This window comes from Cetorhinus maximus, chromosome 13, assembly GCF_964194155.1.
Source record: "Cetorhinus maximus chromosome 13, sCetMax3.hap1.1, whole genome shotgun sequence".
NCBI lineage: Eukaryota > Metazoa > Chordata > Chondrichthyes > Lamniformes > Cetorhinidae > Cetorhinus > Cetorhinus maximus.
Window position 1 is genome coordinate 104890211 of NC_135891.1, and position 22965 is coordinate 104913175.

The following is a 22965-nucleotide window of genomic DNA, read 5'->3' on the forward strand; positions in this document are numbered from 1 at the left end:
TGGTGCCTCCATTTCACAGTTTGATCAACAGCTCCAAGTGGTTATAGACTCTTTGAAGTGGGACTATGAATTCCAAAGCTTGTTTTTTTAAAAGGGATTACGCACGTGAATGAAATGTTTGCTTTTGTAAGGGATTATGTAGTTGAAGGAATGTAAATGTAGTGAATGGGTTTTTGTGAATGAGTGTTCTTTTAAAAATAAAGTCTGCAGTAGGCACTTAGGACTTTGTTTTATTTATTCTCAGCATGGCTCCTGAGGTCTGCCCATGGTGGATACTGGGTAAGTTGGCATGGTAGGTGTCAGGGCAAAGGCTGATGAGTGGGCAGGCCATGGCTTGGCATTAAGTTGGCTATAAAGGGCCATGAGAGTGTGTAGAGGGGCATAGGTTTGCATGGAGGGTATGGGGAGTATATGGGGACTTGAGGGGGTGTAAGCAGTGAAGGTTGGGGGCTGTTTTTTGCTTTAATGCTTTTTTAAAAAGCTTTGACCAAGTGCTGGTGCACCGAGGCAGGCCTTCTGCCCTGCCAGCCTCCAGACCCGGCATGCTATGCCCTCATTCTGGGATCACCCGGCCTGACTCCCAGAGAGCCCTGCCACCCCAGAACAAATGGGCAGAATTTTGCCCTCGGATGGCGGGCGGGCCCCACCAGCTAGGCGGGTGGACAGCCAACCCCCGCCACCAAAACGGGGCCCGCCGCCATTTTGAGTGGACGGGCCAATTAAGGCCCGTCCAGCGGCCTGCCCAACGGGAAGCGCTATGCGCCTCCTGTTCCGGGGGGGAGGGATTCCCCATCTGTCAAAGTGCACTGTTTCCCGCATGCGTGTGAAAGAGCGCACTGCTCCCTGAGGCAAAGTCCTGTCTCAGGGAGATTCATGACAGGTAAGTAAAGTCTAAAAATAGATAAATATTGAAATTATTAACATGTTCCCCTCATGTGACAATGTCACACAAGATGGGACATGTTAATAATAAACACATAAAATGTATTAAATGTTTAAAAAACGGACATGAAACTTCACCCCGCCAGTGGATGAAGTTTCATGTATAATCTACAGGCCGCTGGGGCTCCTGGCCTGCCCACCAGCCTTAAGGTTGGACGGGCAGGTCTTTTATTATCTTAATGAGCCTGTCAATGGCCTCAATTGGCCATTGACAGGTCGGCGGGCAGACAGCTGATTTCGCTGCGCCCCCGCCTTCCTGAAGATTTAAAGGGACCGGGATGACGTCGGGGGTTCCTCCCGACGTCATCATGCGTCAGTTTCCCGTCGGCGAGCGGGCCCCGCCCCCAAATCGCCGAGGGGAAAATCCTGCTCAAAATCCCAGCTTCTGGGGCACTTTCTCCCAGGCCAGGTTTGCTCAGAAATGTCCCGACTCTGCGCTCCAAACCGAGGAGTGAAAACTCAAGCCAAAAAATCTGCGTGTGTTAACTGTGTAGCACAGTTCCCATTATATCAAGCTTTATCAAAAACTTTTATGGATAAATGCATTAGACTGTCTTTCATGCCAGTTATGTCTGTAGGCGGCTCTGTGAAAGGCATTTTCAATTGTAGTTGTGTCATGTATTGCCTGTCATGGATTCAATTAGGCTGTTGGCACGGTTAGTGCTACATAGTTAAATATGGCTTATGGTTTAAGGAAAAACTCTTACAATTCATGGTGATTTCTGAAAAACTTGCATTGCACTTTGGTTCATTAAAAACTCTTACTGCCCAAGTCCCATCCACCCTTGTGCTTGCTGACCTATATTGTTTCCCAGTCCAGCACCTCAGTTTTAAAATTCTTATCCTTGTTTTCAAATCTCTCCAAGCCTTCACCCTTTACTATCTCGGTAACTTCCTCCAGTACTTCAATCCTCTGAGATCTCTGCGCTCCCCCAATTCTGGTCTCTTCTGCATCCCTGATTTTAATTGCTCCAGCACTGGTGGCCATGCCTTCAGTTGCCAAACCCTGTGCTCTGGAATTCTCCGCTACCTCTCTACCTCCCTCTTATCCTTTTAAGATATGCCCCATAAAACCTACCTCTTTGACCAAGCTTTTGGTTATTTGTCGCAATGTCTCCTTCTGTGTTAAATTCTGTTTGATAATGCTTGGAAAGCACCTTGGAGCATTTTATTACGCTAAAGGTGCTATATAAAGGCAAGTTGTTATTGTAGTTGTTGTCAATTTTTTTTCCCCTGCAATCCTTTCTAAATATTCTAGGCTTAAATACTCCCATTTTTTCCCACCCACTTTCTGATATGAACGCCTAGAATTTACAGTAATTAAACCAAAAACTACTATCTATTAAATTGGTGTCCATTAGCCTCTTGGGAAATCTCCTGACCCCACCCTCCCACTGTCCCTGACCTCTTCTCCCTGGGGACGGAATCCTGCAGTGATAAAATGTTTATAATGTTATCTGTTGAATTTTTTTTTGCTTTCCACTCCTCTCCCAATGTCAATCTGCAGGTTCAAGGTGGAGAGCAGTGTGCTAAATCTTCACAAGATCGCCCATTTCTCGGTAAGGTTGAAGCAATTGTTCTGGCAGCATGCTTAATAATGTAGTTCATCAGGAGTCTATGCAGCAGTTCTGCTGGCAAGCCTCCAGTAACAGCAGCAAGGTTTAAAAATGCCTGTGCAGCAAAACCAGTTATGCTGTACCAGTCTTCACCTCAACATACTGCCTGAACAGCGCTCACTCAGAAACTCAATACATCTGGCGTTCAATCATAGAGAGAGTGATACAGCACTGAAGGAGGCCATTTGGCCCATTGCACCTGTGCTGCCTCTTTGAAAGAGCTAACCAATTTGTCTCACTCTCCCCTGCCCTTTCCCCACTGTTTTGCAATATTTTTTCTTGCCTTTAAGCATTTACCAGTAACCAAACTTATTTTTATATAAGAATGGTTCTTCGTCAGTCAGGTGAGAATCTCTCTCTCCCTTAAGGAAAACACATAAATTCCCGCTGGGGCCCCAAGTAATCCCAGCTTGCCAATCACTAAACTTTATTCATCATTCATTCTCAATTCCCTTTTGAAAGTTATCATTGAATCCCTTTCTGGCAGTGCATTGCACATCATAACAACATGCTACATAATAATAAAAAAAAAATCCTCCTCATCCCGCCTCTGGTTCTGTTGCCAATTAGCTCAACTCTACCAAATCTTCCTTTAACCTCCTCTGCTCTAAGGAGAGTAACCCCAATTCCTCTATTCTCTCCAAGTAATCCCTAGTACCATTCCGATAAATCTCTGCCCCATTCTAATGGCCTTCCCAATGTGCGATGCCCAGACTTTGAGCAGGGGTGTAACATTTACAAACCTCAGTCATCTGGCTCCACTGAGGATTGGGAGATTGTGACCAGAGACTCTGTTGTCTCTACCCTTCCTAGCCTCAGCGTCTTAGGATGAACCCCACCCGGACCAGGTGACTTTTCTACTTGAGCGCTGCCAATCTTTTGATTACCTTCTCTTCAGCTATTTTTTTATCCTATTCAATTTCTTTACTGCCTCCTCCTTTGCTGTGACTTCTATTCTCATACAATCTCTTTGCCCATTCTTGTGTCCTTTTCAGTTCTCCTCTGTACTTTCATATTCGGGTTGGTTTTCTACTGTTTATGAGGCTGGCACTTATCATAAGCCTCCATTTTCTGTTTCATTTTAATCTCCATATCTATAATTTAGTCTCTATATCTGTAATTTAATCTCTAGGTCTGTCAGGGAGCTCAAGCTTGGATGCCCTTCCTTTCTGGCTTGTGGAAATGTGTCTAGTGTGTACCGGAGCTATCTCCACTTTGAAGGATTCCCATTGCTCATTTACTGTCAACCTTTAATCCCAATTCATCTGGGCAGATCCCGTTTCGACTCACTAACAGTAACCCTTCTCCAATTTAGTGTTTTCATGTTTGGCTGTTCCTTGTTACTCTAACCCTAATGATACTATGATCACTATTTCTCAAATACTCCCCCACTGAAACATGCTCCATTTGCCCCACTGCATTCCCCAGAACCAGATCCAGCACTGATTTCTTCCTCATTGGGCTGAAAATGTACTAACCAAGGAAGTTCTCTTGTACTCATTTCAGAAACTCCTCAGGCTTTTTTCCCCTTACGCTCTTCTTTTTCCAATCTTTATTAGGATAACTGTAGTTCCCCATTATCACTGCTCTATAATTTGTGTATGTTCTGAAGTTTGCTTCTTTATCTACTTCCCTTTATTTAGTGATCTATAAGATGCACCTGGCAGGGTAATAGCTCCTTTTGTTTCTAGCCAAATAGATTCAGTCTGAAACCTCAAGTACATCAGTCCCTTTCTGATACTCCAACACTATATTTGATCAATAGTTCCACCCTACACCCTTCCTCCCGATTTATCATTTGCTATATTTCCTGAATACTCTAGCCTGGAATAGTAAGTTCCCAATCCTCTGCTTGTTTAAGCCAGGTCTCTGATATTGCCACTATATCACAATCAAATGTGACAATTTGTGCATGTAGCTCATGAGCATTATTTAGCATCTCTGTACAATTCAAGCACATGTAATCTGAGCACATCCTAGCCTGCTTCACTCTATCCCACCCACCTCACACCCATCTCAGATTCCTTCTAATACTGTACAATTCTCTATTCTACTGCTGTTGTTCTCTCGTTGTTCTCTGTGCATCCTGTTTTTCCTCACTAATGCTTCATCTTTGCCAAATTAGTGTAAGTCTTACCCCACTTGTTAGCTTCTCCTCAAGGATATTGTCTCTAGCTCTGTTGAGGTACAACCCACCCAACTTGATCAGGTCCCTTCTGTCCCAGAACTGGTTCAATACCCTAGAAATTGGAAGCCATCCCTCTTGCACCATTTCTTCAGCCATGTATTAACATATACTCACTAGAAGGTGGCATTAGCTGAAATCCAGAGATTTCCACCTTTTGGAGTATTGCTTTTTAACTTCCTTCCTTTCTCCTGACTGCAGGACCTCAACCCCTTCTCTTCCAATGTTGTTGGTTCCCACATGGGCCATGACTTCTGGCTTTGCCCCTACCTCCCCCTTAGAGTATTCCACACCCATTCCACCATTTTCTTTAATAGGAGCGGGTTGCAGTTGGAGATGATTCTGGCGGGAACGGGGGAACAGTTAGTTTGCTGCAATTGGGAGAAATACCCTTGCTGGGTATACCCTTGTCGCTGGGTTAAATTCCTGGAATTCCTTCCCTAATAGCACTGTGGGTGTACCTACACCACATGGACTGCGGCAGTTCAGGAAGGCAGCTCACCACCACCTTCTCAAGGACAATTAAGGATGGGCAATAAATGCTGGCCTAGCCAGTGATGCCCACATTCCATGAATGAATAAAAAAATTCTTTACTCTTGCACCATTGAGGCAACACACCATGTGAGTCTCATGTTGTCAGTTTTACAAGAAAACCCGTCCAGTCCCCCCGACTATTGAATCTCCTATGACTACTGCATTTTTACAATTTTCTGTGCCCCGCCCACAGTGCTCTCATTTTCTCAATCATGTGCCCAAGATTGTGGCCAGATCTTATAGCTAGCAAGGGTATCTCTCCCAGCTGCAGCAAACTAACTGCCCTCCCTCCACCCCCTCCAGACACATCTCCAACTGCAACTCACCCCCATTAAGCACCAATTCAACACTGAGCCACCACCAGTGACATTTGTAGTTTGCGGCCCCCTCTCCCCCGTGCACCACCTCTACAGGTGTAAAGACACCTCCCCCTCCCCACCACATGCACCGCAGTCATTCCAGCACTTGTCTCCCTCCTCTCAGAACAGCATCTGACCCGTCCTTTATATCTCTATAAGCAATGCCCCTTCTGCACCAGATGACCAAACGTCCTGGCATGTCCCTCTAACTGTGCACCCCCTCCAGCTGCTGGAGCCCTCTGACCAGCTACCCACAGCCCCACCTCCAAAACAGCACTGCACCCCCACTGTCCCGACATATTGTCCCAAACCCTGCACAAATTCCTGCCACCCACTGAGCAGCACTTCACGCCAGTGGACCCCCTTGGCACCCTATTCACATTGCTATACAACCTCACAAGGAAATCAGGGACTCACATCAATATGCTGTCATTACTATTGATTTCAATATTTAAGTTAAACACATTATAAGCCAGAGCACTTAAGAAGATTGTGAAAAGCAAGCAGAGTTCCTGAGCTATGATTTCCCAACCTCAGTATACCTCTTCAACATAAGTACCACAGGTCACTTGGAACAGAAAACATATCCCTTATATTACTCAGGTAATCTTGACATTGCAGATACTTGTCCGAGACATTCAGGTTGGCCATGACTTCTCAGTGTCTTTTGACTGTTCCACCGTTTGTCAAAACGCCAATATGAGTGCTTTTGTTATTCCCTTTTTTGACTCAATCCTCCTTGCTTTTCTCAGGAACAGACTGCTGGCTATCAACATGATGATTTCCCTTGAACTCCAGCATTTGGGCTGAAATTGGTCTTCGACAATAGGGCAAAATGGGAGAAGGAGAATCGGCAACCTGTTTTACGCCCCACCCGAGTATCTTTCCCATTGAGGCGAGGGTGTAGAAGAGGCTGTTTGACTTGCGTTTGCCCATTGTGCATGATTGCTGAAGACCAATTTCACCCCCCATTATAGTTAAAGTTAAGACATTCCCCTCCTGCTCTGGCAGACTGAGTTAGTGCTAAAGGGCTTTGCTGTCTTACTTGACAGTTATAGCCTTTCTCACCAATTTCTTACTTCTACACTGGCTGCAGACACAACTGTATTCCACTGTATTTCTTACTTGAAGGTTTCTAAATGATCCAGTCTTGAAACTTAGGCAGCATAACTAACTATATGGCAAAGGGGTGGGGAAGGGGACATTCTCGACCTCCCCTTGCCTCACTTTCTACTGTGTGAGTCTGGTGAGTTATCTTATCTTTGGGCCCGGGGGCCTGCTCTTCATCAGCAATCAGATGACCCTAATGCTGGTGTCCAGAAGCATAACCACAGGCATTTGAGCCCATAACTGTGTGCGACTGTGGCTTCCCCCACTACCTCCATCATCCCATCCCCCCACCCCCACTGATGTAGCACAAACCCTGTCCACTGGGACTGTATTCAGGCCAAGCCAAGGCATAGGGCATGAAAGTTGTTAACAAATGTGTTTTCACAGGCAGAACGCAACTCATGCACACTCATGCAAGTGCTGGACACCCAGCGAGGAACATCATCCCTGTTGGTTAGTGTTACTTTGACTGTGGCTCCTTATTTAAAATAAAACCCAAAATAGTTACAAAAAAACTAACATGAACCTTCTTCTTCTTGTAATATTTTTCTTTCATCAGACATTGTTGTTCTCCTGTTCTCCCAGACCCAGTCTCTCCAAGGCTAAAGAGTACAGTGAACAGTTTCAGCTGACCTTGAATTGGGAATTCATTGAAGAGAAGTTCAGTATTGTTAAGGATTTTAACCCACGGACATTTCAGTGCTACATGTTAATTCAACTCCACACACATGTGGGCTCAGCAATCTCTCTAAAAGGCCAATAGTACCCTTTTGTATTGAAACAAAACATTCTGGAGAAACAGCAGGAATAGAAAAGGATGTTAAGTACATTATATTTCTATAAGATTTTAACTCAAGATGATTTTAATTTCAATATTTGTTCTTTAAAAATGCGTATTTTATAAATGTGGTGTTAACCGAATGTCATTGGCCACTCAAGTTACCAACTCTGGTTGGATGTCTTCCTTGAGGAGCCTTGTGGTGGAGTCTAGAACTAGGGAACGCAGTTTAAAAAATTGGAGTCTCCCACTGATGACTGAGATAAGGAGAATATTTTTCTCTCAGAGGGTTATTAGTCTGTGGAATTGCCTTCATCGGAGAGCAGTGGAGGCCGGGTCATTGAACATATTCAAGGCTGAGGTAGATTCTTGATAGACAAGGGAGTCAAGGGTTGTGGGGGTAGACAGGAAAGCGGAGCTGAGGTCACAAACAGATCAGCCATAACATTATCGAATGGCAGAGCAGGCTCAGGGGCTGAATGGCCTACTCTTGCTCCTAATTATTGTATGTAATGAACAAAACTGCTGAAAAACAAGAAATAAAAGCTCTCTTTTAAACACCCTTATGATTTTATTTCTGGGTTGCTTGGAACAGGGTCCAAGAGATTCATCTTTCATCCCTGGAGTGTCCAGTACAATCCTGGGGACTGCCAGCCCTCTTGTCCATTGTAATACAATAAATAACTCTACTCATGAGGCTAAGCAGACTTATTTGTAATGATATTCATCAAAGTACAGGCCACAGTTTGACCTGCAGTGCAATCCATTATCATCTCTTGGGTACTGGCCGTGTAAAAGGACTATGCATTCCATTAGAAAACTGAGCTTGTGTGCAGACTAAACTATGCGTTCAAATTCAAGACACTAAGACTGACAGAAATCGTGTCTATATTCATGCAGCCCTAATTAAAATTATCCCCAAAAGATGCACATTGAGTCGCCCATTTGAAACCAAGTCACAGATACATATTCTATTTAATGTGGTATAAGCAAGACTAAGTTACTAATTTTCTCATAACTGTACATTAGGATATTACCTGTAATATGCCCTCATCTGTGCTTTGTGACAATTCTGTTGTATAGCTGTATCATAGTGATCTCAGTCTTTTTTAAAACTTCTGCCCATCAAGGTGAGGGATGGACGTGGAACACATTCCATTTTATACAACTGGGTTGGGGTGGGGGCTGCAATTTTAATGTTGAATGCTGCTGTAAAATGGGCAATATCAAAGTAGCAGTCCATTATGCACCTTGGCTGATTTAAGTCAATGGACAAGACGATTGTGCTTGGTGTATATGGGCAACTAATCTGATATTATGCATTCCACACCATCAGCCAAAGCTAAAGTTCAATCCTCCACCACCAGCGTACCACTCCTCCCAACCCCTCACCAAGCAACATCAACATGAAGCATTCCATGTTAGATATGGAATAAATCTGCCTCCATGTAGCCTCCAAACTCAGAAAAACCTCACTGTATTAACCTTTTCCAACTCCCACAGCAACTGAGTTAGATTGCCAATATAATGCCAAATAGCACTAAATTAAGGGGACTTCCGTTTGGCCCAGTGTCCACTGAATTAACGTTACCCAAAACCTTGCAGCCTTTTTATTCAAGATTCTCTTGCTTCCGGCACTCTCCTACCACCCAGCAGCAAAGTTCCCTCTCAGCCATGCAGCATGACCCAAAATAGCCAAGAGCATCCTTTATGAGGGCGGGCTCTGGTGGCGCCTCATGCCAGCCAAAGGATGGAGGTAATAATAAAAAAACTTGGACAAATTTCAGGTCTCCAAGGCCGTGATGATGGAGATCATGGTTGAATGGTTTGGGTGTGGGAGGGAGGCAGTTAAAAGATTACAAATTCGCTTACCTTGCTTTTTTCAGCCTTCACCTGGAACCTCATCACCCCGCTGCTGGGGTCTCCAACCAGAGTCGTAGTACAAAAATGAGGCAGGAGGTTAGAAATGCCTCATGAACATAGCTACAATGGGCCTATACCATCCATAGGCAGGGGTCCTGCACGCACCCCTGGTCGCCCAAGGAAATATTGGGGCAACGTAAAAGGATTGGAGACTTGCCAAAATGTATCGCGGCATCTTTTTTCCTGATCCTTGTGCTATACTATTGTCAGATTAGTTAAACGTGAATTCAATATCTCAAGCTGGCCTGGTAGGATTTGAACTGGCATTCTCTGGATTGCTTGTCTGGGCGTCTGAATTGCTAGTCCCGTAATGTAACCGCTAATCAAGTGTACTGAATCACAGCCAAGGAGAGAATACAGGGATGGGAAACGAGAGGAAAGGAGATGTGCTATTGATCCTTATTTCTAATGACAAATCTAGTACATTTATACAATCATGGCATTTCCACGGTTTATTTAATCCCCTGTGAATCACATATGCACAGGAATCGCTTACAAAAGTGAAGAAAATTAGCCTGATTCTCTTGCTATTTGCAAGCAGGGCAAAATAGAAATTTAATAGCGAATAGCATTGTCTCGATTGAAAGCTGCATAACCCTGTGTCTGACTCAGGTTTTACAGTTGGCTTTTCTCCTTTATGGGGCCCAGCCATATCAGCATTCACCACAAGCACGCGCAGCCATAAGTATAGCTCCTGAAATCCGAGGCCACAGATAAGCAAGCGCACCAATACTGCGGAGCCAATGCTTGGCAGTAACGTCATCACTAGAGAATACTTGCGAGTATGATTTCATTTAGTCATGTCAACATGGAAGTTTGAAAGAGATTTTTTTTTAATTATAAGGCCTCAGATGCAATCATTTTTGATCTGACTTTCAGTTTTTGAATGAAGATTATATTTCTTCCAGAAGTCAGCTAAATTTGAAAACAAGAATCAGCCTGTCTGGGCCCGTGATGTAGAAAACAGAATGTGGGTCACACAGCTCATTGACAATGGATATTTTCTGTCACCCACACTAACATGAGGTCCAGTGCACACACAATGCACAAGCTTTTTAAAAAACTGAACAGGAAGCTTTAGCTAAACAGTCTAAAATATCAGATGAATTTTTTTTTTTTACTGATTTAAGAGAAACTCAGGCCTTGAAATTCCACTGAGGGTTCGCCCACCACAACCTATTCAGCTGCTTATATCATTACTTCGGCAGTTCTGCTGATCTCCCTGCAAAAACTTGGGCAGGAGATCCTGCATCACTCCCCACGGGATTTCAGGGCTTTTGTGTGTTGTGAATAATATTGAGAGGTCAAACAGCCTGATCAGTTCTGGTGGACAGTCTGCCCTGAAACATTAACTGGTTTTGTTTCCCCCCAGTGCAGTCAGATTGGTTCCAGTCTTTCAGAATTTTCCTTCGCTATCTTCACAAAAATAACAATTGGCAACTCTTTCTCACTATTTGCTTTTAAGGGCACCATGATATGAATCATTGTCCCACATCACCTCATATGAGGTTACTCTTGGCATTCTGACCAACATTTGGCCTCAACTAAGACCGTTCAAAACAGATTTATCTCTCTCCACTGTTTGGGGGATCTTGCAATGTGCAAAATGGCTGCTTGGGTTACCTACACAACAGTCAGTGCACTTAGAAGTAGTTCATTACATGAAAATTGCTTTGAGATATTTCTGAGATGTGAAAAGTTATTATTTAAATGCATGTTTTTCTTTTTTTTTTACTTTTTTTTGATCCCTGCCTAAGAAAGGCTTTCTCTAAAATGAAGAGGGTGCATTTATAACCTGGGCCACAACAGTAATAAATTTATTACTCAATAACCCTGCAGTGTTTGCTTGCCAATTATTAATACTTTCATAAAGTGTGCTTTGACCTTTAACATCCACCACAACAGCCACTGTCAACAGAACTATTGATCCAAAACAACATGAAATGGATGTCACATCTTTAAAAATATTACACACACTCCACAAATTTTATTTTCCCTGGTGGTATTTTTGGACACATTTTGCATCGACGTTTACCATTGTAAATCGTTATGTCAACATTTTCCGTTCAATTTTGTGACATCATGGGTAGAATTTCCCCCCCCCACCCCCCGTTGGGGGGGTTGTGCAGGGGCGCGCGCGCGAAAGAGCACAGAAATCTCCCTGAGGCACAGAGCTGATCAATTTAAGTTCCAAAAATTTTAATAAAGAAAAGAAAAAATGTTAAGACATGCCCCCTCATGTGGCAGTGTCACATGAACTGAGACTTGTCAATGAACTTTATTGAAAAAATTTATTTAATTTATAAACCCTTCGTGAAACCTCATCCTGTCTGTGGATGAGGTTCCATGAAAAATGCGAAGGTCTTAAGGTTGGATGGGCAGCTTTCTCAATAGGCTTAATGAGTTCAGAATCGGCTGCGCACCCGCCGAACTGAAAATCTAAATGACCCGCGGTGACGTCAGGACGCACGCCCGGCGTCACCCTGTGTCTTTTTATGCCTCAGCAAGTGGGCCCTGCTCCGCTCACCGAGCCGAAGATTCAGCCTCATCTGTTACAATGTGCTTGCAAACTATGGCCACTAGCAGGCTTTGGAACAAGTTTCTGAAGTATTCCAATGTTGTTGCCAACTTGTATATAAAAATATATTCACGAGCAGCACCATGGATAATTTACCAAAAAAATTCTTCCAAATATTAATAGATATAACCTGTTTTCTTTGGTTTGGTTGAGTTTTATGTCCATGAGTTATAACATTTGAATCCCCCAAATGGCAATCACTATAAAGTACCCACTATTCTTTATGCAATGCTACCTTTAATCAAATAAACAAACAAAATTGCATTGAAACCCTTCAGTTAGAGATGGCACTTTGAACTCCAGCATCGATTCCTCAATGCAGCGCACTGGGAGATCAGGAACACAACTGAAGCAGAGGGATTAGGGATAGAGAAGAGGACTCCCACAACTAATTTCTTTCAGGATTGCAGCTCTGCGATGTTTTATGATAAAAGAGTTCAAAACCTGCATGCAAACAGTTTACTTGCAAGTCTCATTAAGTGCCCAGAGGCGATGCAGAAATATTTACGAGAACATCACTCGCAATTGGGAATACTTACACAAAATGGCTCTAATTGTTCAAGAAGGCAACTCACCAGCACCTTCTCAGGGACAATTAGGAATGGACAATAAACCCCGTGTCCCATAAATGACTAAAAAATAAATTAGTTTCCCAAGATTTGTGCTTAATTTGCTCTTTTTTTTTCTCCACAGGTGCTAGAGCACTCAATTAGGTCTTGGAAGGGTTTGCAACATCTCCTGCACTTTTTTAATGCGGTGTTCTTGGTGAGATATTATTTCCATATTTTTGGCATTGTTATGAAAATATTAATTTTGCAGAAATGAATTTGCAGTTAGATTTGCTCACTCCATCTGTCAGTTAACTTTAGGCACCTTAGCTGCATGGTAGAGTTGATATAATTTAAATGAAAGGAGATCTGCAGAGCCCAGACCATTCTGCAGGTCTTCAAGCACCTAATTGTTAACTACACAGCACAACTGTGTCAGCCTGCTACATGTCAGCAAGACACAGATTTGTGTCTTATGACAATGACACCTGAAGTAAATTTACCAGTGAGAGATACCAGCACCAGTGGTTGGCAAGATCGATACTTCTTTCAACTGTTATATCTATAGTTCTTCCAAACTCATGACACGTGAGTTATCATTGGGCCATATATGCATCAACATATGTTCAACATGGCCTGCGGTTTTATTTTATTTCCTACTGAAATACGAAAGAAATGCCCAATGTTACCATTTGGTGAAGTTCCCAAAGTGCCGGAGTAGATTGCTGTCCAACTCAAAGGTGCTGGAGGGTATGAGTGTGGCCATGTTTTCGTTGTATGTTGCATATTGACTGTGTGCCTTGCTGGGCTATGGTGTACATCAAGGTTGAATGAAAGCTTGGAATGAGCAAACAGTTAACAGGATGGTATATGGCACCATTGGTAAGTTTCACCTTGCTAGATCCTTTAACGTGTAATTCCTTCTCCGACACCTGTTTGCAGGTGTTGTAAGTAACATTCGGTCTGGCTATCAGCTGCTTCCAAACATGCTACACTACTGCCCACTTGCAAAACGATCCTGACGTAAAAGTCTGGCCAAGCTTCATCACATGTACCTCGTGAACTTGCCAGCTCACTTCACCGGAAATTAATGATTTTATAGTTTTATAAAATCTACTGCTCTATAAGTTTTGTAGACTACAGTTTACCTTTCCACATTATTCTCCTATTTTTATGATACTAGCCATTTCTTTCCCCATACAGCCTTTCAAAAAGCTGACAATTATCCAAAAGGTTGCAACCGTTTATCTTTTAAGTGGCATGTCCCTTTAATTCGGAGCAGTCAGGAGTGGATGCTCCAAATTTTGCAGGTTCCCTTTTTCAACACTCCTTGTCGACACTTTCTGAGCAAGGTTCAAGCTGCACAGGGCGCTTGAAAATTTAAATAACCCAACCTTAAAGGGCTGGATTTTCATCTTCGAGGCAAGTGACCGGAGTAGGGAAATTTCCCAGCTCAGCCGGCCTGTCTCTGGAGAAAGTGCCTGCGAAGGTGGGATTTTCATTGCAGGAGCGCAGGAGAAGGCTACAGTCGGGCCAGTTAGACTCAGGATAGAATTCAAAATCCATAACGAGGATTGGCTGAGGGCCCAGAGACCCATTAGACTCTTGAAACAGCTGAGCCTCAGGGAAAACATTGCTTGATTGACAGCTCTATCTCTGACCTCTTCTGTCAATGTTTATTTATAAAAGATAAAGACTTTTCAAGTGCTTGCAGTTTCTGCTATTGATACTTTAAATGGGGCTGGATGATTGACACTTTTATTGATTGTAGTGAATAGAGTTTTTATAAGGAAAGTGTAAAGTTATGAATGAATGACTGTTTTTTAAAAGTTTTTTTTGACAGTTCCTATTGTCCCTGTAGGATTCATTGATTCTACACAGTGGGTAAATGGGCATGGAAGTGCCACAGTTTGACTTGGAAGGTATAAGGGGCCATGGGGGGGGAGGGGTTGGCGGAGGGGCATAGCTTGGCGTGGGAGGCATGGGTAAGATCTTTCTAACTTACCTTTCAAAACGTTCCCTCATCCAGACTATGGTTCACGACACATCTGAGGTGCCATGAACCACGAGTCCTTTAGAAGCTGGCCCGACTCAATGAAAACTGCAGAGGACTGGGACATGCCTATCCCCACAATGGAGCTAGCCAGGTCGGGAATGCACTGGCGAAAATCCCTTAAAGGGCAGTGGTGAAAATTGGAAACCCCGGGAATGGGGTCGGGAATCCCGGAATCGGGTCCTGGCCGCCAGTTTCACCCCTCCATGGAGCCTTCCCGACTTGAAGAAAATCCAGCCCATGGTTATCAGTTGGGTTCGGCTGCCTTTCGGTTAGTGCAAGCACAGGCACACCTTAACCGGAGCATCAGCCCTTGCATGTACCATTCACCATGAACTGGTAACATTTGCTCCGATGTACAGGGTTTCTTATTCACTTTAATGGCAATGAATTTATTTTTCGTAGAAAGGAATTTTACGTTAAGCTTCAGTTAAAAACTGTTTCAATAAACTAGCTGAACCGAATTCGCAAAGATTTTCTTCAACAGTCCGGGGAAAATTCAAAGGTTAGTGATTGCCATTATATTTATCATTATTTTCCCCTGCTACTTTTCTATTCCCTCTTTAAGATGCTGACTTATCCAGGGGTACGGTTCCACGAGAACCCAATGGTGCACTGACCAAGTGTCCATTCTTTGTAAACAAAAACAAAAATACCTGGAAAAACTCAGCAGGTCTGGCAGCATCTGTGGAAGGGAGCACAGTTAACGTTTCGAGTCCGCATGACTCTTCAACAGAATAGTCCATTCTTTGTGTGTGAGTGCAGAGGTGGGTGTTGGAGGGTTACTGGAACACAATGACATTTGCAGCTGATTGCAATCCCATCCTGACTTGACGTCCACACACAGGTACATTCTGGCCAAAGTCTGTAGTAAGAATAAGGTTTTGACCATCTTGTAACGCTGCAGGGAAAGGGTGAGAGAGCGGGATTAATCAGATAGCTCTTCCAAAAGCCTGGCACAGGCACAATGGGCCAGATCGCGCTGCCGGATTCGTGATTCTACGGGTGGAATTTTATGGCCCTGTCGTGACAGGGACCGGGCCGCAGAATGTGGCGAGCGGTTCAAAGGTCCACTGACTTCAGCAGGGCCATAAAATCCCACCTTTTGATTTCGTTTGTGGCTGTTCTTTTAAGTCCAGCGAGAGAACCCAAGCAGTTTTGTTTTAAATGATGACTGTTGTTCTGATTGCCACACTAAACTAACTTAGAAATAATGGCGCTGGTTTGGAGATTATTTTTTACCCTTCGATTGAAGGCACTGGAGAGTATTGTTGGGCGAGGTGTAAAACCGGAATTCCACCCAATCCCACGAACTTCCTAAAATTACCCCAGTAGATTCTAATGAAGTGATTAAAAAACTGGCCTTCCTGAATTTGAATGAAGATAAGGCTAGTACAAAGGTAGCTGAAGATAATAGGGGCACACACACACTTGTGATATTTTTCATACTTCAACAAAACAAGAAGCAACATCTCAATTGCAGCAACAAAACCTCAGGTGTGCTCAATTACAAACTGCCTGAGCTCAGATTTCAGTTTTGACCAAATGCTTTCACCTGTACAAACAGGAGTGTTAGAAAGGGAAAGTGGAACACAAGCAAAATACTTTTGCCTCACGGCAAGAATGGAATGGATAATTTAAAGTAAATTTTTTTTTAAAACGACACTGTCAAACAAAAGAATGGAGTCAGATATTTCAGTGAAAGGTTTGCTCAGGCCACCATATGAACTTGGAACACTCATTCATGCATTCATTAACTCTAGGCTCAACTATTCCAAAGCTGATGATGCCACTTTCAAAAACAGTTCCTCTGATATGTCTTCCTCTTCCTGAACTGAGGTTTTCCACCCACGGTGATTGACAGGGCCCTCAACTGTGTCCGGCCCATCTCCCGCGCATCCGCCCTCACATCTTCCTCTCCCTCCCAGAAACATGATAGGGTCCCCCTTGTCCTCACTTATCACCCCACCAGCCTCTGCATTCAAAGGATCATCCTCTGCCATTTCCGCCAACTCCAGTATGATGCCACCACCAAACACATCTTCCCTTCACCCCCACCCTGGCGACATTCCGCAGGGATCGTTCCCTCCGGGACACCCTGGTCCACTCCTCTATCACCCCTTACACCTCAACCCCCTCCCACGGCACCTTCCCATGCAACCGCAGAAGGTGCAACACCTGCCCCTTCACTTCCCCTCTCCTCACCGTCCAAGGGCCCAAACACTCCTTTCAAGTGAAGCAGCATTTCACTTACACTTCCCTCAATTTAGTCTACTGCATTCGTTGCTCCCAATGCAGTTTCCTCCACACTGGAGAGACCAAACGCAGACTGGGTGACCGCTTTACAGAACACCTTCGGTCTGTCCGCAAGCATGACCCAGATCTTCCTGTCGCTTGCCATTTCAACACTCCACCCTGCTCTCATGCCCACATGTCCGTCCTTGGCCTGCTGCATTGTTCCAGTGAAGCTCAACGCAAACTGGAGGAACAGCACCTCATCTTCCGACTAGGCACTTTACAGCATTCCGGACTGAATATTGAGTTCAACAATTTTAGATCATGAACTCCCTCCTCCATCCCCACCCCCTTTCCGATCCCCCTTTTTTTTCCAATAATTTATATAGATTTTTCTTTTCCCACCTATTTCCATTATTTTTAAATGTATTTCCATCCATTGTTTTATCTCTACCTTTTAGCCTGTTTCGATTCCTTCACCCCACCCCACCCCCACTAGGGCTATCTGTACCTTGCTTGTCCTGCTTTCTACCCTTAATTAGCACATTCCTTAGATAATATCACCACCTTCAACACCTCTTTGTCCTTTTGTCTGTGACATCTTTTGGTTATCTCCACCTATCACTGGCTCTACTTCCCCCCCACCCACCCCCCCACCCCCCCGCCCTTAAACCAGCTTATATCTCACCTCTCTTCTATTTTTACTTAGTTCTGTTGAAGGGTCATTCGGACTCGAAACGTTAACTGTGTTCCTCTCCGCAGATGCTGCCAGACCTGCTGAGTTTTTCCAGGTATTTTTGTTTTTATTCCAAAGCATTCCTGGCTGGTCTCCCACATTCTACTTTCAGTAAACTTGAGGCCATCCAAAACTCTGCTGCCCATGTCTTAACCCGACGCAAGTCTTGTTCCCTTATCACCTCTGTGCTTGCCGGCCTACATTGGCTTCTGGTCAAACAACATCTTGGTTTTAAAATTCTCACTCTTGTATTCAAATCCCTCCATGGCCTCCCTCCTCCCTATATTTATAATCTCCTTGAGTTCCACAATCCTCTGAGGTATCTGTGCTCATTTAATTCCGACCCCATGAGTATTTCCAATTTTAATTGCTCCATCATTCAAGGCTGTGCCTTCAGTTATCCCAAGCCCTAAGCTCTCGAATTTCCTCTCTACGCCTCCCTGTCTCTACCTCGCTTTCTTCCTATAAGACAGTCCTTAAAACCTACATCTTTCATCAAGCTTTTGGTCATCTGACCTAATATCTCCTTGCGTGCTGCGGTGCAATATTTTGTTTTATAGCCTTGGGATCTTTCATTACATTAGCGCTATATAAATATAAGTTGTTGTTGTTGTCCTTGTTGTCAGAATCCTTGTCCCATCTCCAACGTTCTAACCTGCCATCCATGAAATTTCTAGACTGCGTGTAGCTCAGCTTGCCATCACAATGTAGGTTAAATTACTCATAAACTCTGTTTTCAGCTCACTCAAGCACACACCAAATGGGTTCACTTTATTGTTTGAGCTTCTGATTTGCATATGACAGATCCCAGCTGCATTCCTCCCCAGTGTGTACATCTATGTGTACCCAGTTGCAGCTTCGTCATTTGGTCTCATTCGCAGTAAGGCAATTGATATTAATTCTGTCTGTTAGTATTTGGGACTATAAATGCTGCAACTTCAAGTGCAGCACAGAACAAGAGTCCATCCCAGTGTCTGCTTCTATGGGCAGAATATAATGCCCTCCCCCAAAACAAGTTGGGAGGCAGAGTGGGCATTTAATGAGGTGGGTGAGTGCTCGGTGGGGACTCCGCCGCCTTCCTGCTCCCAGCCTGATTAAGTCTGGGGCGGGAAGGCTTGTGTGGGGGGTGGCCTACCTGCCCCACTGCCAATTCAAATCATGGAATTAATGCCCACTTAAGAGCCTCATCCCATCGCCACTGTCAGGGTAGAAGCCCTAAAAGCAAACCCTGGAGTGCTTTATCAATGCCTGATCGAGGGACCCGGCATTAGGAAGGGCGAGGGAGCCTTCTGGGAGCCACTCCCCTGCCCTTGCCTCTGTACCCCCGCCCCTCTCTTCCATGATCCCCATCCTGTGCCCCCCATCCTGCCCTCATTCACCTGTGCCCTAGGTCCCTCACCCTGACTGTGGGCCTCTGGTGACTACATTGCCAACAGTTACCACCGCTCCCCTGGTGGCACTGATGATAATGAGGAGCTGCCAGCCCCTGATTGGTTGGCAGCTCCCCGGGGGCAGGATTTCCACCCGGGGTCACTGATCCCGGGGAAGGCCTACTGCTGGCCACTTAAGGTGCCTGACTGACACTTAATACAGTGGGCCTTCTCCAAAGGAGGCAAAGTGAGGCTCTTGCCCCACCCCCCCCCGCCCTCCCCAGTCACCTGGATTCCACCCTATGTTTTGTATAATTCTGGAGAGATAAAGCTACTCCACTCTTGAAAATGAATGCGAGTTTTGCTGTTTCTCTAAAAGTCTGACCAATGTCATTCTGGATTGAGATGGCTCAGAAGCTCTTGGAAAGAGATCTACCGCATTTTTCTTCCATTGCTGAATGTTCCAGCCGTCCGTGTGTGCAGCTGGTCCCCACTGTCTCCTCAACCTCAAGGCAATCATGTCATGTGCACTGTGGTCTGATCCCCACATGGCTAAACCTAATTGCACCACAACAAAGTTAGTTTGATATGCTGAAGAAGAATAAATTGAATCCTGGCATTGTCATCGGCCTAGCTCAGGAAAAAGTCGTGAACCGCTGTATTAAGGCGTATTGATCAGGAGTCCCTGAGGGCCTGGATTTGAGGTGGTCATCCTGCCTAGGCAGGGACAGTGCTTCCCCACCACAAGGAAAATTGAATAATTATACTCCATCCAAAAGAACCATAGGCTTTTAACCTCAATGTACAACAACCCCTTCACCTGCATAAAGCTAAGGAACTGATTACAATCTCAGCCACTTTTCCTTTCTGTGTTAGAGAAGTATGAGTAGTTATTTCCATATGTATAAGTTACAATTTGTGAGGAGAAGATGCCTGTGCTCCTTCATGCACTCCAAATAAAGTAATAGGGCAGAACCCATCAATTCCTTTATTGTAAATATTTGTTCCAAAAAAATGGCAAAAAAGAATGAAAAATTAGAGTCTTTGGAGACTGACAGCAATACTGAAAATTTAAAGTTGAAGGCTAAAGTGTGAGCTTTCAATGGCAATCTCAGAAACATCTGGGGAGATAACAAGCTCAACATTATGGTTCTTGGGTCTATTCCCTTGGTCAACAGTTACAGAATGATTTGGTATTTTCCCTAGAACAGCTGACAGCATGAATGTGTTTCCTATAGATGAACAATTCAAGAGTGTAAAAATGGCAGTGGACAGGTTAATTGTAAAATCTACAATTGCAATTTTAAACAGTTTGAAAATGCTGTTCAAATAACACAAGTGGCATATACTGGGATTAAGAAAAAAGACTAAAACAATTAGTTTATAATCCTGCTGCTATGGCTTACCTTGTGTAGGTTGAGAGTCTTCCAGGTACGTTGTGTTCGTCTTTTCAGGATCATCATTAGCCCTGGAAGACATGATTTCAATGGTATGAGAACTATCGGAGAAATACACCAGCTTTTAAAGTCATCCGCAGTGAAGATCAGGGGCAGCATTACTTTCAGGCCTCAATGAAAAGGGTGTAGAAACAATGAGTGGCAGAATGGAACCATGGAGCATTGCTGACCCATGCCGTAAAACTAGATCATTCTGTTAACACAAGGGGTTGCAATGCATCGTTGGAATAAGAACTGCAATCTGTTTCTAACAGTGCTGAACTAACCGCTTGAACACAAGGCACACTGCTCAATATCAGAGATGTTGTTGGTGATGATTTATCTCCCTTGGTGATTTGACAGTGTGCCCTATACTTTGTAAACAGTAAACAGGTGTTCACGCCACTTAAAGGGACGGTACCACCATTGTGAACTGGTCTGCACGTCACTTTGCATTCTTTTGAATGACATTGCCTAGCTGTTGATGCATTATTCTCCAATTTAAATATGCCATATTAAATAGATCTATTTTTAAGAACATAGATCAGGCTGGATTATAAGGATAATTTTTACGAGGTTTCACCAGCAGTGAGCAGAGATTGGAGAAATGGGGGTTATGATGATATATTCTATCTGCAGCCCTCACTTGTATGTACAAAGGATTTCTGCTGGCAGAGCAAGCTCTGGAAATTATCCTTATCTGCCAAACCACTGTCTACTGAAGTTTTAGGAGTTTAACCCAGTGATGATGAAAGAACAGTAATATGTTTCCAAGTCAGGATGAAGTGCGATTTGGAGGGGAACCTGAAGGTGGTGGGGTTCCCGTGTGTCTGCAGCCCTTAGGTGGAGGGGTCCCAGAGACACAGTGGAAAGAAGCCTTGGAGAGTTGCTAGAGTGCAGCTTGGAGCTGGTATACATTGCAGACATGGCAGCCATGGGACGAAAGTGAGTAAATCCAGTATAACCATGGTTAAATTGAATGGCAGAACAGGCTTGAAGGACTGAATGGTCTACTCCTGTTCCTAGCTATGATTTAACCCTTCAAATGTGTCTTATAAGATAACTTGTTTGATAGTGTTTAGCTTCTTGATCAGCTATTAATTCTCTTATCAAACTGGTTCTCGCCAAAACAATGTTTAATTTTAAAATGGTCATCCTTGTTTTCAAATTCCTCCTTGCCTTGATCCCTACCTATCTCTGTAACCTCCTCCAGCATACAACCCTCCAAGATATCTGCACTCCTCTCACTCTGACCTTTTGAGCTGCTGCTTGCAGCTACCCCTGCCAAGAGGTCTGCTGTCATGGTATGCCATGCATGTCTGTCTTGCACCATCCTCACACATCCACTGTGGCTCGTTTGCAACCACTCTGCGACATTTGTCATCTAACTACGCCTACGTCTGCTGCCCTCCACTTTGCCCTCTGGAAGAGATCTCCGTAGCTTTTCAGCTCTGATCAAATGGCCGAAATACTGACATTTTCATTTCTGGGTGTCACTTTTTAGAGTTCTTTTCACCCTTGCTTCTAGTCTGATGCTTGCTGTTGGGTCCAAAATAATAAGCTCTAGGAAAAATCTCACAACGTTACTGCCAATGTCACATTTCAGCAACACTCTATTAACTTTTGGCGATAAACATGATCAAATGCTTTTCATTGTCTATGAAAAATATGTACATATTTTTGTTTACATCTAGATATTTATCAAAGATGGCTCTTAGGTTAAATATTCCCCATCTTGTTCCTACTCCAGGTCTCATTAAGCTTACAGTTCTAAATTGTTTGCACTCCATTGCTTTAGATTTCATAGGTAACTTAAGGAATAACGAATGTCTCAAATCGCTTGGAATTTATCCTTTGGTATTTATTTGATGACAAATTTCTGTTATTACTTCTAATTCTCTTTCTCCAAGGGCTTTGAGATGATCTGTTGTTATTTCATCTATGCCTGGAGGTTTTCCTGTACTCACATTTTTCCCTTTGCTTTCTATTTCTTGCTCTGAGACCTCTGCTTGTTTTGATTCCTCAATGCAGAGACATTCATATTTTAAGAGGGAATGCCTCTCTGATCCTTCAACATGTCAAGGTCTAACTGGTTGCACATCTTTTTCATTTTTGGTATTTTCTGTTTCAACTTAATTCTTACAACGAGGAGATAATGATCTGAATTTCTATCATGCTGGGATACTTATGAATGTTCTTTATACTGTTTCTAAAACATTGATTCACCATCACATAATCTATTTGAATTCTACACACATCGTCTGGACTTCTCCAAGTATACAATATTCTTTTTGGTTGTTTAAAGAAGATGTTTGCCACCATTCTTTTGCCAAAATTGTATCAGTCTCTCTCCTTTTTCATTTTTCAATCCAAGGCCATGCTGATCGACATGCGTTCCTGATGTTCCTTCACTGACTTTAGCGTTTAAATCATCCATTACAATAACCCACATGAGTTGATTTAACTTGGTCCTAACACTTTAGGATCTCACCATCAAATGCCACTATTTCCTTCTCATTGTGATCTTGTGTCGGGGCATTAAACTGTATGACAACCAGATC

General features: G+C 43.7%; 1 protein-coding gene across 2 annotated transcripts in view; it reads right to left on the bottom strand.

The window, feature by feature from the left end:
* Positions 1–22965, bottom strand: part of cbarpb (CACN subunit beta associated regulatory protein b) — a 195765-nt gene that overhangs the window by 83851 nt on the left and 88949 nt on the right. For both annotated transcript variants that reach the window (XM_078555946.1, XM_078555945.1), the window contains exon 4: positions 20375–20436. In XM_078555946.1, the coding sequence (XP_078412072.1) occupies positions 20375–20436 (62 nt within the window). The remainder of the gene's footprint in view (positions 1–20374; positions 20437–22965) is intronic.